A 12,812-nucleotide genomic window follows, 5' to 3' on the forward strand; every position below is an offset into this window, starting at 1 on the left:
AAAATGGGCCTCATGATATCTGCCTTCCAGATTAAATGAGTTATTATGTATTAAGTCCTGGGAATGACTCTTGGTGTTTAGTAAGCATGTGATACATGTTAAAAAGGTGAGTGTTGGAGAGTGTGGACTTTGGTTATTCAGGCCTGACGGCAGGTCCAGCTCCAAGTTTACTGGCCTGGGTGCCTAGCAGAATTGTCTGTGCTCCCTGATCCCAGGCTCATCTTCAGGAGGGTGGGGCTTGCAGTACTGCCTTGCAGAGAAGACGTTGCTAAAAGGGGCCTGGCTCACAGCACACACGTTTCCTCAGCCTTTTCTTTAGAGGACCAAACAGCAAGCCTGTGCACTTTCAACTCCACACACACACTCACCGGGACAGAGGTCGGCACAGACTGGCCCTGGGGGGGCTTGGTGTGCTGCTGCTGCTGCTGAGTCACTGCAGTCGTGTCCGACTCCACGTGACCCCATAGACGGCAGCCCCCCAGGCTCCCCCGTCCCTGGGATTCTCCAGGCGAGGACACTGGAGTGGGTTGCCATTTCCTTCTCCAATGCATGAAAGTGAAAAGTGAAAGCGAAGTCACTCAGTCATGCCAGTCACTCAGTCGTACCCAACTCTTAGTGACCCCAGGGACTGCAGCCCACCAGGCTCCTCCGTCCATGGGATTTTGCCATGGAAAGAGTACTGGTGTGGGGTGCCATTGCCTAAGGAGTAGTTGTTTCTGAGTCCCGTGGACCTGCTTTCACATGCAGCTCTACCCTTCGCCAACGGGGTGTGCTGGGGGCATCTCCCTGCTTGTCAGCCTTGGCTTGCTGGCCTGTGAATGGGAGGCGCAGGTGTCCACACCATGGGGCTGTTCTAGAGATGGGCCCTATGATATATACAGCATGCAGGCTCTACAGTGAGGCTGGGTTTTACCCAGGTACAGGGGCCCACGGGCTTCCCAGGTGGCGCTAGTGGTAAAGAATCCACCTGCCAATGCAGGTAGACGTAAGAGACACAGGTTCAGTCCCTGAGTCGGGAAGATCCCCTGGAGGAGGGCATGGCAACCCACTCCGGTATTCTTTCCTGGAGGATCCCATGGACAGAGGAGCCTGGCGGGCTACAGTCCATGGGATCACGAAGAGTCACACTTCACACGACTGAGTGACGTAGCATGCACGCACGCACAGGGACCCTTGGATGCTGATGGGCTGAAGAAGCAGGTGTGGTTGGAGTCCCTGCCCTGGCTTCTGTTACTAACGTGGCCTTAAGGTCGTGCTAAAGCTTTACTTGCAGGTTTCTTTCTTTCCTTTTTTAAGATTTGTTTGTTTATCTTTGCTTTCACTGAGTCTTTGTCACTGTGCGCCAGCTTTCTCTAGTTACAGTGAGTGGGGGCTGCTCTCTAGTTGCAGTGGCCTGGCTTCTTTTGTTGCAGAGCACAGGCTCTAGGCTCATGGGCTCAGCAGTGGTGGCCCTCTGGCTCTAGGGTGCTGACTCAGCAGTTGTGCACATAGACTTAGTTGCCTCGCAGCATGTGGGATCTTCCCGGAGCAGGGATCGAACCCATGTCCCCTGCATTGGCAGGTGGATTCTTAACCGCTGGACCACCTGGGAAGCCCTTACTTCCAGTTTTCTTATTTAATCCCCTTGCAGCAACCCTGTAAGGTGGGTTCTGTCCGTATCTCACTCCTCAGTGAGGATGCTAAGGCGCAGAAAAGTTAGGTCGCTCTCTGAGATTGCAGAGCTGGTGACTGACGGGGATTCACACCACCAGGCACTCTGGGTTGAGGCTCCGCCCTCCTGACCTCCCGGCAAGGTCTGATCCCACCTACATCTGCCCCCATCAACGGAAGCTGCTTTTCTCTTAATGGCGCTGGTGGGTGATGGAGCTCTGAGAGGGCTGAGCGTGCTGACCTGCGGCCTGGGATGTGGGGTCAGGCGGTCCTCAGCCCCGGTGTGGGGATGCTCCTGGGTTGTTACAGAATCTGCTGCCTGTTTCACAGTCAGGCGAACCAGTCCACCCTCACTAGAGAGAGCCACTCCTGAGATCTCTTCTTCTTATAAGGACACTAATTTATCGTGGGGAACACAACCTCATGACCACCTGTAAACCTGCGTATCTTCCAAAAGGGGCTTCCCAGGTGGCTCAGACTGTAAAGAATCTGCCTGCAGCGCAGGAGACCTGGGTTCGATCCCTGGGTTGGGAAGATCCCCTGGAGGAGGGCATGGCAACCCACTCCAGTGTTCTTGCCTTGAGAATTCCATGGACAGAGGAGCCTGGTGGGCTCCAGTCCATGGATCGCAAAGAGTTGGACACGACTGAGCAACTACCACACACACACAGCTTCCAATGACCCCATTTCCAAACACCATCACAGTTGGGATCGAGGTTTCAACACGTGGATTTGGGGGGACATGGTTTAGTCCAGAGAAAAGGGCCTGGACAAACTTTTGTAGATGGTAGGTGAAGAGAAAGGGAGGGTGGGAGGTTGCCAGGAGGGGCCGCTCAGCACGCCCCAGGATCCGCTGGGCCCTCCATTCCCCTAAACTGTCATCTGCGTTCAGTGTCCTGTGGATGCTGTGACAAATCATAGGACAATTTAAGCAATGCAGATTTATTATCTTAAATTTCTCAAGATCAGAATTCCAAAATGGGTCTCACTGGGCTAAAATCGAGGGGTTGGCAGGGCTGTCCCCTTCAAAGTCCAGAGGGGAGAATTCATTCCTTGCCTCTTTCAGCTTCCAGAGGTCACCTGCATTCCTTGGCTTGTGGACCCTTCCTCTGTCTTCAGAGCCAACAATGGCTGAGCAAGTCTTTCTCAGGTTGCCATCTCTGTGTTCTGACGCAGATTCTTCCTTTTGTAAGGACCCTTGTGATTACATGGAGCCCACCCAGATGCTCCAAGTTATCTCCATGTTTTAAGGTCAGGTGATTAGCTATGTATTTTTTTTAGCATTAACTTATTCTTTGTTTTTTTTTTTCTCCATTTCCTTATGTATTTATTGGCTGTGCTGGGTCTTCGCTGCGATGTGTAGGCATCTCCAGTTGCAGCACACAGGCTCTCTAGCTAGGCGTGTGGGCTCAGCAGTTGTGGCACACAGGTTTAGTTGCCCTGTGGCATGTGGGATCTTCAATCCCCAACCAGGGATTAAATCCATGTCCCCAGTGTTGGAAGACAAATCCTTAACCACTGGCCCACCAAGGAAGTCATGATCTGCAATCTTAATTCCACCTGTAACTGTCATCCTTCCTTGCCATGTAGTGTAACATATTCACAGAGATAAGGATGTGGACATCGTTTATTAGGTTTATTGTAATAAAAAGTATATAGCATAACATTTACCATTTTAAGTGTGTGACTCAGTAGCATCAGGTTCATTCAGATATTGTATAAACACCAGCACTATTTCTGGAACATTTTCATCACCCCAGACAGAAACCCTATAACCATAAAGCAGTAGCAGAAGATGTCTCACTGCGTATTTAGGCCTTTTTTTTTTTTTTTTTAGGCCTTTCTTTAATTCCATTCAGCAGTGACTTGTGGTTTTCAGTATACAAGTCTTTCACCTCCTTGGTTCAGTTTATTCCTAAGTATTTTATGCTATTTTTTGATGCTGTTGTAAATAAAATTCTTTTTCTTAATTTCTCTATGGATTGTTCATTGATATTGGACAGAAATGCAGCAGATTTTTGAATGTTGGTTTTTTTTTTATTCTGCAACTTTGCTGAATGTGTTTATTGGTCCTAATGGCTTTTTGTGAGTTGTTAGGGTTTCTTACACGTGGGAACCATCATCTCACCTTCTCCTGAAGTGGTCACAGGGCGGTCCCCTTCCTGTTCCTAAGCCCCATACCCATCCCCTCCCCATCAGTGTCATTGAGCCGACCTTACCCTGGTCTATGTCTTACCTGTCTCCCAGGTGTCAGTGAGTGTGGAATTGGTGACATTCATCTGCCTGCCCTGAGAACCTGGCACATGAGGGCCACTGGCAAATATTTTTGAATGAATAAAGCAGTGGTAACATCTATAAGCAGTTTCCTTTTCCTGGCTCTTGGCGTTAGCAATGACAAACAGTTTTTGAAATGGCCATCCACATGAAAATAAAATACACAAAATGGGAAATAATTTAGCTAATAAACCTCAATGGATCAAAGAAATGTGTTGAAAGCAAGAAGGGATGTTGAGTTAGCAAAGATGAAAGGAGTGGTGCCACTCTGTGCGGCCAGGTACGCAGTGAGGGGGGCACCCACATACACCCCTGGCCGGAGGCAGCAAAAGCAGTGCAGCCTTGTTGCAGAGCAGTTTGACAGTTCTTACCAGGGCCCTTTCAAAACCAAGTATTTTCCTACAAATACTTACAAATTCCCTATGCCCCAAGTATTTTCCTACAAATCTATTGTAAGAAAATAAGTGAGTATGAGCAAAGAGATGTCCTCTTGTGACATGCTAAACAAATAAAGCAGCCTATTAATGTCTAAAAGTAGAAAATACGATCAGAATAATGATGTTAGTGTCACAGGTCATAGCCTTAGGGAGCAGATAACATGAGGCCTGTAGGTTCTTAATTAATTTGCATCTGCTAATGGATGGATGGGAACGGGAGAGATGGATGAATCAGGGATCAGGAGGTAACACTGAGCTTTGTTCTTAGAAAGTCACACCTTTGGCTGTGTGAAAAGTTGAGTCTCAGCAGTGAAGAGGGTTGGGAGGCTGGTCTGGGGAATTCCTCCCATGAGGGGATCCAGAGGTTATTTCTGCAGCTTCTCAGCTCAAGGGCCCTCCTGTAAAGGTGTTCTTTCTCCACACAGGACATGTTCCAGTAGACCCTCACAGCATCTCTTTCTGGCCAAGAAACGCTTGTTTCCAAGCACGAGAGAGCCATGGGTTGCCCACGAGGGAGCTTCGAGGCCTGCCTCCTGTGGATGCTGCTGCTTTGGAGTGGGGACCGCGGCTGTCAGGCCCAGAGGGCAGGTAGGGCTGTAGGCAGTATACAGAGCTGTGAGTGTGTGTCCATGCGTGTCTGGGTGTGGGCCAGGGCTGAGCTAGTGTCAGTGTGTGTGAGAGTGTGGGTCATCCCAGGTATGGTGTCCACTGTCCCCCAGCCAGTGGGAGTCACAATCAGCCATGCCGCTGGGGCGTGTGCACGTGTGTGAGAGTGAACACACATCTGTAGTCGATCACATAACATGTTGTGCCACAGCCTGAGGGGCACTGAGTGCCCTGGAGTCCAACCTAAAGGGGTGGCTGGGCAGTGAGTGGCCAGGAAGTGGGGAAGTTATGGGAGCAGAGACAGCCCGGGTGGGAGGGGTAAGAAGTGACGGGATGGCTTGCCCACCCATCTGAGGGCCTCCTGGGAGGAGTCACGGTCCGTGGGGGACCTGGGGAAGGAGTCAGGGATGGGAGTGGGTCGGTCTGTCACAGTACCCAGCCCCGAGCCTGCACGCCGCGTCCTCAGTACACAGCTGGACCTGGTGAGACCAGGGAGAGAACTGTCGCTGGATGGCTGGGTGTGAAACGCTGCCCCATTTTACAGATAAGGAACTGAGGCAACACACTCACAGTATTGGATAAAAACTATATAAACTGCAAGGATTTACTGTGCAGTCCAGGGGACTATATTCAATATCTTGTAGTGACTTATAATGGAAAAGAATTTTTAAAAAGACTATAGACCAATACATAAATATGCATAAGCAGATCACTTTGCTCTAACCCCTGAAATGAACACAATATTGTAAATCAGCTATACTTTGATGTTTAAAAATGTTGGGAAAAAAAAGAGGCCCCCCCATACCCCACTCCCACCCCTGTGAGGTTGAAGGAATGGGCAGGGCTGAGCTAGAGTCAAGCTGTTTATCTGGGCCCTCCAAGGAAGAGGAAAAACAAACAAGCCCCGAAGGCTTGCGTTTCTCCATCACTTAACAAAGGTCTGTTCTGCCTGCGACTCACAAAGCCGGGGTAGCTAGAAAGACAGTGAGGAGCGTGGACATCCTGTTTTCCATGTGGGGAACACGGGCCTTCTGAGATTTCTGTGCCCCCCAGGACAGCCGCAAGTGCCCAGCTGGCACCAGGATTATCAAATTTAGAAGCGGGAAGGCCCGAGGACCTTCTGTCTCCGCCCTCATTTCACAGAGTGGAAAGCAGTCTGCGGGGTCACAGGGCCCCTGCAGGGTCACAGGGCCCCTGCGGGTGGCAGGACCAAGGCCAGAAGCCAGGGCCCCTCCCGCCGCATTGCCCTTCATTCTCATCTGCCTGCAACCCCGCCTGTGCCCTGGCCTCCAGGAGAAAGTGGCCCCGTGGTGAGGCCTCCCGCACGAATGAATCTTCTGCTGCCTACAGCCACATCACCTCAAGGGTTAGAGCCGTGGACAGCAATCATCCTGATCAGGCTGGGACACCACAGTCCCAAAGGCTAAAGGATGACCTTTTGTGTCCAGGGGAAAAACTCCCCAAGAGTTTTCTCTGAGTCCACACATCTGGACAAACACACTTCAAAAGCTCTAATCCTGTTAGGGGATCCGTTCTGTGAAGGCAGGGGTTCACCTCGGCTTCTCAGCCAATTGGCCTTGGATTTTAAAAAACTAGAGGGGAAGGTAGACGTGGCAAATTCAAAGGGAGCACTAGAGCAGGGTGGGATAAGGACGTATGCGTGTGTGTGTGTGTGTATAAATATACCTAGCTTTATTATTTCTGTTTTTTGAACTTAATGCATTGTGTGTAAACCTAGGATCATAACTACACAGAACTACAAGGTAATACAATTCACTCATGGCTCTGCTTGCCAGAAAGAAGCAATGGTTCTTTTTGGAGCTTCTCTCCTCAGTACACAGTTGTATACACACACACACACATGCTTTTCATACCTAATGATAGATGATAGAGTGGAAAATGTATCCACGTTGGTAAATACGGCAATGATAGAGTGGAAGGTGTATCCACGTTGGTAAATACGGCCATCACTGTGGTGGCTGCCTGGCATTCCACTGAATGATGCAGGTGGAATATTATTTAAGTGGTCCTTATGCGTACCCATGAAGGCAGGCTCCGGGATTTTGCTTGGCAATGCTGCCATGAACTTCCTTACAGCTTTATTTTTGCCCTTTCTATTTATCTGCTGGTTTTCTTTGAGTAAATCACTGAACCTGGAACTGGTAGATTCAAAGATACAAGGCTTTTAGGACTCTGATGATGGGGGTGACAAACCCTAGTCACTTCTTGAGCCCACAAAGGCATTCTCCTTACATCCTCACTGGCCACCACAGTCAATATTTTTTACTTTTGCCAACTGGACGTTTTAACAAAGTGAGATCTCGCTCTTTTTTTAAACTTTTATTTTCACTGATCAACTGTCTGTGCCAGGTATTTCCAGAAGCCTGATCCGCTGCTCCTGTTGTCATGGCCAAGACTCAGATTCTGGAAAAATCAAGGCAAGGGCATGTTGATGATTCCCCTGTCTACTTGTGCAGCACTTTGAAGTTTAGAAAACACTTTTCCTCCTATTATCTAACTGTAAAATGGGGACCAGCAAGCTCTCCACACAGGGCTGCCCTGTGGATCAGAAATAAATTATAGTGCTGCATTTTATTTAATCAAAAGTGTCATATAGCTTATATAGAGTTTATATTTGTAAAAATATGAGCATATTTTTATAAAGCACTGTAGACTTTCTAAAATATATGAATGCAATCCATTTTATATGATTTCTAATAGTGAGACACTGTGAACTGTTTGACTATCTGACAGGAGAGGACTGGCTAAATAAATTATGTTCATCCCTGTGGCGGAATCTCTGCAGCCATGGAAACCAGCATTATCACACTGGAAATGGGCTCCTGGCCTATCAAGGGATGCTCGGAACCAGCTTATATATCAGTGCCACTGGTACAGGCTTCTGCCAACAGCATAAATAAATACACCGTGGGTTAGCAGTAGTTATCTCTGCCCAAATGGAAATATGAGCGTTTGAAGATTTTTTGGATTGCCTTCTGCAGGTTTGAAAGACAATGAAGTCACTTTTGAACCAACATAGTAGGAGGAGTTAAAGAAACTGATAACGGTAGTCAGTAGTGTTACATGACTGTTATTCACTTACATGAGTATATCTATAAACTATATATAATCATATATATAGTTATGTTATTCACTTATATAAATACATATAAACTATATAATTATCTATAGTATATAATATATAATTATGTGTTATTCACTATATATATATGTGAGTGTACATATTAACTATATATGTAGTCAGGTGAACTTCACAGCAATCTTGGGGAGACTCCCCATCACATGGCCTTTAGGGAACTGAGGTTGGAGCTTTAAGGCGGCAGCCCAGCCCCCCTCCTTTCCCTCCGCCCCCTTCACCCTGCGGAGTGCGCGGGGCCTGGAGGCAGGTCTGGGGGACCCGGATGACCACGCCCCCAGCCCCCCGCAAAGACCCTACCTTTCCCGTTGCCCCTGTAGGTTGCAAAACCGTCCACTACGACCTGGTGTTCCTGCTGGACTCCTCCTCGAGCGTGGGCAAGGAGAACTTCGAGAAGGTCCGGCAGTGGGTGGCCAACCTGGTGGACACGTTCGAGGTGGGCCCGGAGCGCACGCGGGTGGGCGTGGTGCGCTACAGCGACCGCCCGGCCACGGCCTTCGAGCTGGGCCGCTTCGGCTCGCGGGCCGCGGTGCGCGCGGCAGCCCGGCAGCTGGCCTACCACGGCGGCCACACGCACACGGGCGACGCGCTGCGCTTCATCACGCGCCACAGCTTCACGCCGCGCGCCGGCGGCCGCCCCGGGGACCGCGCCTTCAAGCAGGTGGCCATCCTGCTGACTGACGGCCGCAGCCAGGACCTGGTACTGCCCGCCGCCGTGGCCGCGCGCCGCGCCGGCATCCGCATCTTCGCTGTGGGCGTGGGAGAGGCGCTGCGCGAGGAGCTGGAGGAGATCGCCTCCGAGCCCACCGCGGCGCACGTCTTCCATGTGTCCGACTTCGACGCCATCGACAAGATCCGGGGCAAGCTGCGGCGCCGCCTGTGTGAGAGTGAGTCGGGGCCGTGCCCAGGACGGGCGGGGCAGGGGGAAGACCCGGCTCTCGGGCAGAGGTGGGCCTGAGGATACCCGGCGGCTGCTCTGCTGCTCAGAAACCAGGAAACCCATGCGCACCCAGGGGAGCCTGCGCCTTGGGCCCTGAGTCCAGGCAGTGGGTGTGCACCCACCCCCAGGGTCCCTTGGGCCCTGCACCTCGGCCTGAGTCCAGGAAAAGAAAATTCAAGAGGGCTGAGTCCTAAACCCTGCCCAGTCTCAGAGTTTGGTTACGTGTCTCTGGTCGGAGCTTCATGCATAGTCAGAGTTTGGTTACGTGTCTCTGGTTGCAGCTCCATATCTGCCATGCAGACCCATGCACTGGCTTCTCAGGGCCCTTGAGTCAGAGCAGGTGCTTGCAGAGGCCTCGCCGAAGCACCTGCTCACAGAGGTGAGAGATGTGGGGTCCTGCCTCCCTCCTGAGGTGTCACAGTGAAAGATCATGGAAGAACGGGGCACAGACTGCCTTCAGGAACTGTCCCCAGTAAGCCCGAGGCAGCCATTTCAAGATGATGGTGCTGCTGGTCCCAGAGGCCAGGGGCTCTTGACCTGTTGCTCTCTGAGATCACCCGGGGCCTCCGAGTTATTTGTCTGGAATCTTGACTGTGGCTGGGGCTGCGGGGATGAGAGAGGGAAGAGTATGTAGGTGGAGTGGGGGGGGGGGGGGGGACAACTGCGCAGAGAGCCAGTGGCCCCTAGGGCTCTGACCTGGGTGGCTGACCTCAAGATTCTAGTGGGGTCATCCTGAGGCCAGCCCCCTCTCCAGGACAAGAGGGGCTGGAGTGGGTTTCTCCTGCGCCACCCTTTCCCCAGCTTCAGCCTGTGCCTGCTTCACTGGGGTGACGTTCCTTCCTTGCTGGTAACTTCCCCCTCCAGGGCCCTGGTGGGGGCAGGGAGCAGTGTCAGCCTCTGTCGTACTGAGCCCTGGATCAGAGAGCCCCGAGGGTCCCACCTAGGCAGGGGCAGGAGTCTGGGGCAGTGGAGGAGGGACTGACAGTGGGAACAGCTGGCCGGGGCTGCAGGGACCTGGTCTTAGGGATGGGTTGGCCTTGCAGCTAAGCCATGTCTGAAGACTTGATGCTTCTCTCCGTTTCTTTAGCACTCTGTGGCATTTTCTCTGTGTTGACTCTCTTAATCTCTACTTACTTATTCACAGTTACTTACCGGGAATCTGTTTTTTGTATAGCCTTGTGCTGATTTCTGGGTCGCTAAAAAAAGATAAAACACAGCCCTTGCCCTCAGGCTTTCCTCATCTGTTGTTCAGTCTCTTAAGTCATGTCCGACTCTTTGCGATCCCATGGACTGCAGCACGCCTGGATCCCCTGTCCTTCACCATCTCCCGGAGTTTGTGCAAACTCATGTCCATTGAGTCGGTGATGCCATCCAACCATCTCATCCTGTCATACCCTTCTCCTGCTGTCTTCAATCTTTCTCAGCATCAGGGTCTTTTCTAACGAGTTGACTCATCACATCAGGTGGCCAAAGTACTGGAGCTTAAGCATCAGTCCTTCCAAGGAATATTTAGGATTGATTTCCTTTAGGATTGACTGGTTGGATCTCCTTGTAGTCCAAGGCATTCTCAAAAGTCTTCTCTAGCACCACAGTTCAAAAGCATCAATTCTTCGGTGCTCAGCCTTCTTTATGGTCCACACATGACTACTGGGAAAACCATATCTTTGACTATATGGAACTTTGTTAGCAAAATAATGTCTCTGCTTTTTAATATGCTGTTTAGGTTTGTCATAACTTTTCTTCCAAGGAGTAAGTAAGCGTCTTTTAATTTCATGTCTGGAGTCACCACCTGCAGTGATTTTGGAGCCCAAGAAAACGAAGTCTGTTCCTCATCTAGATGTTGGTAAAGACACCAAAAAAAAAAAAAAAAAAAAGAAAGAAAGAAATGTGGTGGGTGAGGTCCTGCTGTGGTTTTGGTGGATAGTGACCTTGAGAATGAGGGAGGGCTTCCTGGAGGAGGTGGCGCTTAGACAGTGTAGAAGAAAGAGTGCGAGCTTCAGGGTTAGATGGCAACGTTTAGTCAATGAACTATAATGATTGGAGGAAAGGAACAGAGTGGGGGCTGGTGTCTTTGTGTGATTGTCAAGGCCTGGATAAAGGGGGCCTTGTGTGCACGGGGAGGCATTGAGGATTCTGGGCAGGACACGACATAGTCAGATCTTTGTGGAGAAAGGAATGCTGGCCGGATAGCAAGCCCACTCACAAGACAGCTGTGCAACTTCAGAGAATGGTGTTAGGGGTGGATGCCCAGGCCCATTTTTACAGATGAGGAAAGGGATGCCCAGAGGGTTAAGGGACGCTCACCTGCTCCATAGGGTGCAATTCACTGGCCGTGGACTTCCATTGTGACTTCATTTGATCCTCGTTACAGCCTCCTAAGATACAGATGCTCCCCTTCTTGCAGAATGCTGAGATCCAGGGGGGCATAGCTGCAAGGCCTATGGGGCCCTCAGCAGCAGTCCAGAGAGATGAGTGCACCACATGGGGAAGAGGAGGAAGGGAGGATGAACTGCTCCGGCAAGGCTGGGTGGAGACTTGATCTAGGCGCATATGGCATATGGCCAGAAATATGCTGACAAGAGGCAGGTGCTAGGACCCAGGTCCAGCCAAGTTGCAGTCATCCAGCCTGGTGGCTCAGGGTCTGTGAGCACCCAACTGACCCCCCACTCTGGCATTTCTTCATCCTGGCAGCCTGGGTTCAAAGTGGTTCTTTGTCTTGGCAGAGCAGAATCTAGATTTTGAAGAGGTTCCCCCTCCCAGGGGATGGTTTGAGGAATGGTTCGGAGAACCCTGGAGAGGTCAGGTCATTGGATCGTGTTGCCCAGCTAATAAAATGGCAGTGTGGGCCCAGAATCTGGGCCGTCAGCCTCTGCCCTCATCCCCCTGTGCCCCTGGAACACAGATTTCACTACCACTGACCCTGGGTCTGAGTCAGGGAGAATGATCACAGGTAACAGCAGACCCCGCGTTAACTTGCTTAAAGAGTAAGGCACATGGACGCCACGCAGGATGCAGAGGCCAGCGGTCGGGCGGCCCCGAGCAGAGACCAGGCCCTCTTTCTCTCCTGTTGCTCTGCCCGCTCTCCGTGTTAATTCTGTTCTTGGCAGATTTGTGTGTCAGGGTCCAGCAGTGACCAGTGTGGACGGAAGAGATTCTGATGAGGTTCTGTTTGGAGAAGACTGAGGTTGGGGAGAGAGAGGGAGGCACCGGGAACCAGCGGCGGGAGCGGGGACAGCAGGGAGCCGGGACCCCTGGGTGGGGAGGGCCTGCCCATCACAAGCTCTGGTCTCCTCGTCTCGGGGAGGATCGTGGCTGCCCACTCAGCCGTGACCCAGAGGGAGCAGGAAGGGGGTCCCTGCCTCACTCCCTGCCTGGCTGGCTGGCTGACCTCATCCCACAGCAGCCAGTGAAGGGGCCAGGTGACATGGGCCCGAGCAAGACAGAGAAAGAGCGGGTGTGAGTTGGATCCAGGAGAGGAACGGGTGACCCCACAGGCCTGGAGTCACCTAGCTGGATGCCTGTAGGCTCTGTGACTGTCCCCAGCCGACCATCGTAACCTCGGAGTGAAAGCAGGCTGACTCTCTGGGCCTGAACCACAGGACCCTGTTTGACATTGTGGAGTTACCACCTCTCCTCCCCCAAGGAAAGGGGTCTGACCCCAGCAGGAACACCAGGGACCAGACCCCAGGGGAAAGGATGCAGGTCCAGCCCGCCAGCACGTTGCACGTCTGCTGTGGAAATGTCAGGA

General features: G+C 51.6%; 1 protein-coding gene across 1 annotated transcript in view; it reads left to right on the top strand.

Moving 5' to 3' along the window:
- Positions 1-4,802: 4,802 nt before the first annotated feature.
- COL22A1 (collagen type XXII alpha 1 chain) overlaps positions 4,803-12,812 on the top strand; it is a 197,156-nt gene continuing 189,146 nt past the window's right edge. The window contains exons 1-2 of the mRNA XM_061123137.1: positions 4,803-4,949; positions 8,445-9,011. Coding sequence (XP_060979120.1) covers positions 4,859-4,949; positions 8,445-9,011 — 658 coding nt within the window. The 5' untranslated portion in view covers positions 4,803-4,858. The remainder of the gene's footprint in view (positions 4,950-8,444; positions 9,012-12,812) is intronic.

Source organism: Dama dama, chromosome 21, assembly GCF_033118175.1.
Source record: "Dama dama isolate Ldn47 chromosome 21, ASM3311817v1, whole genome shotgun sequence".
Taxonomy (NCBI): Eukaryota; Metazoa; Chordata; class Mammalia; order Artiodactyla; family Cervidae; genus Dama; species Dama dama.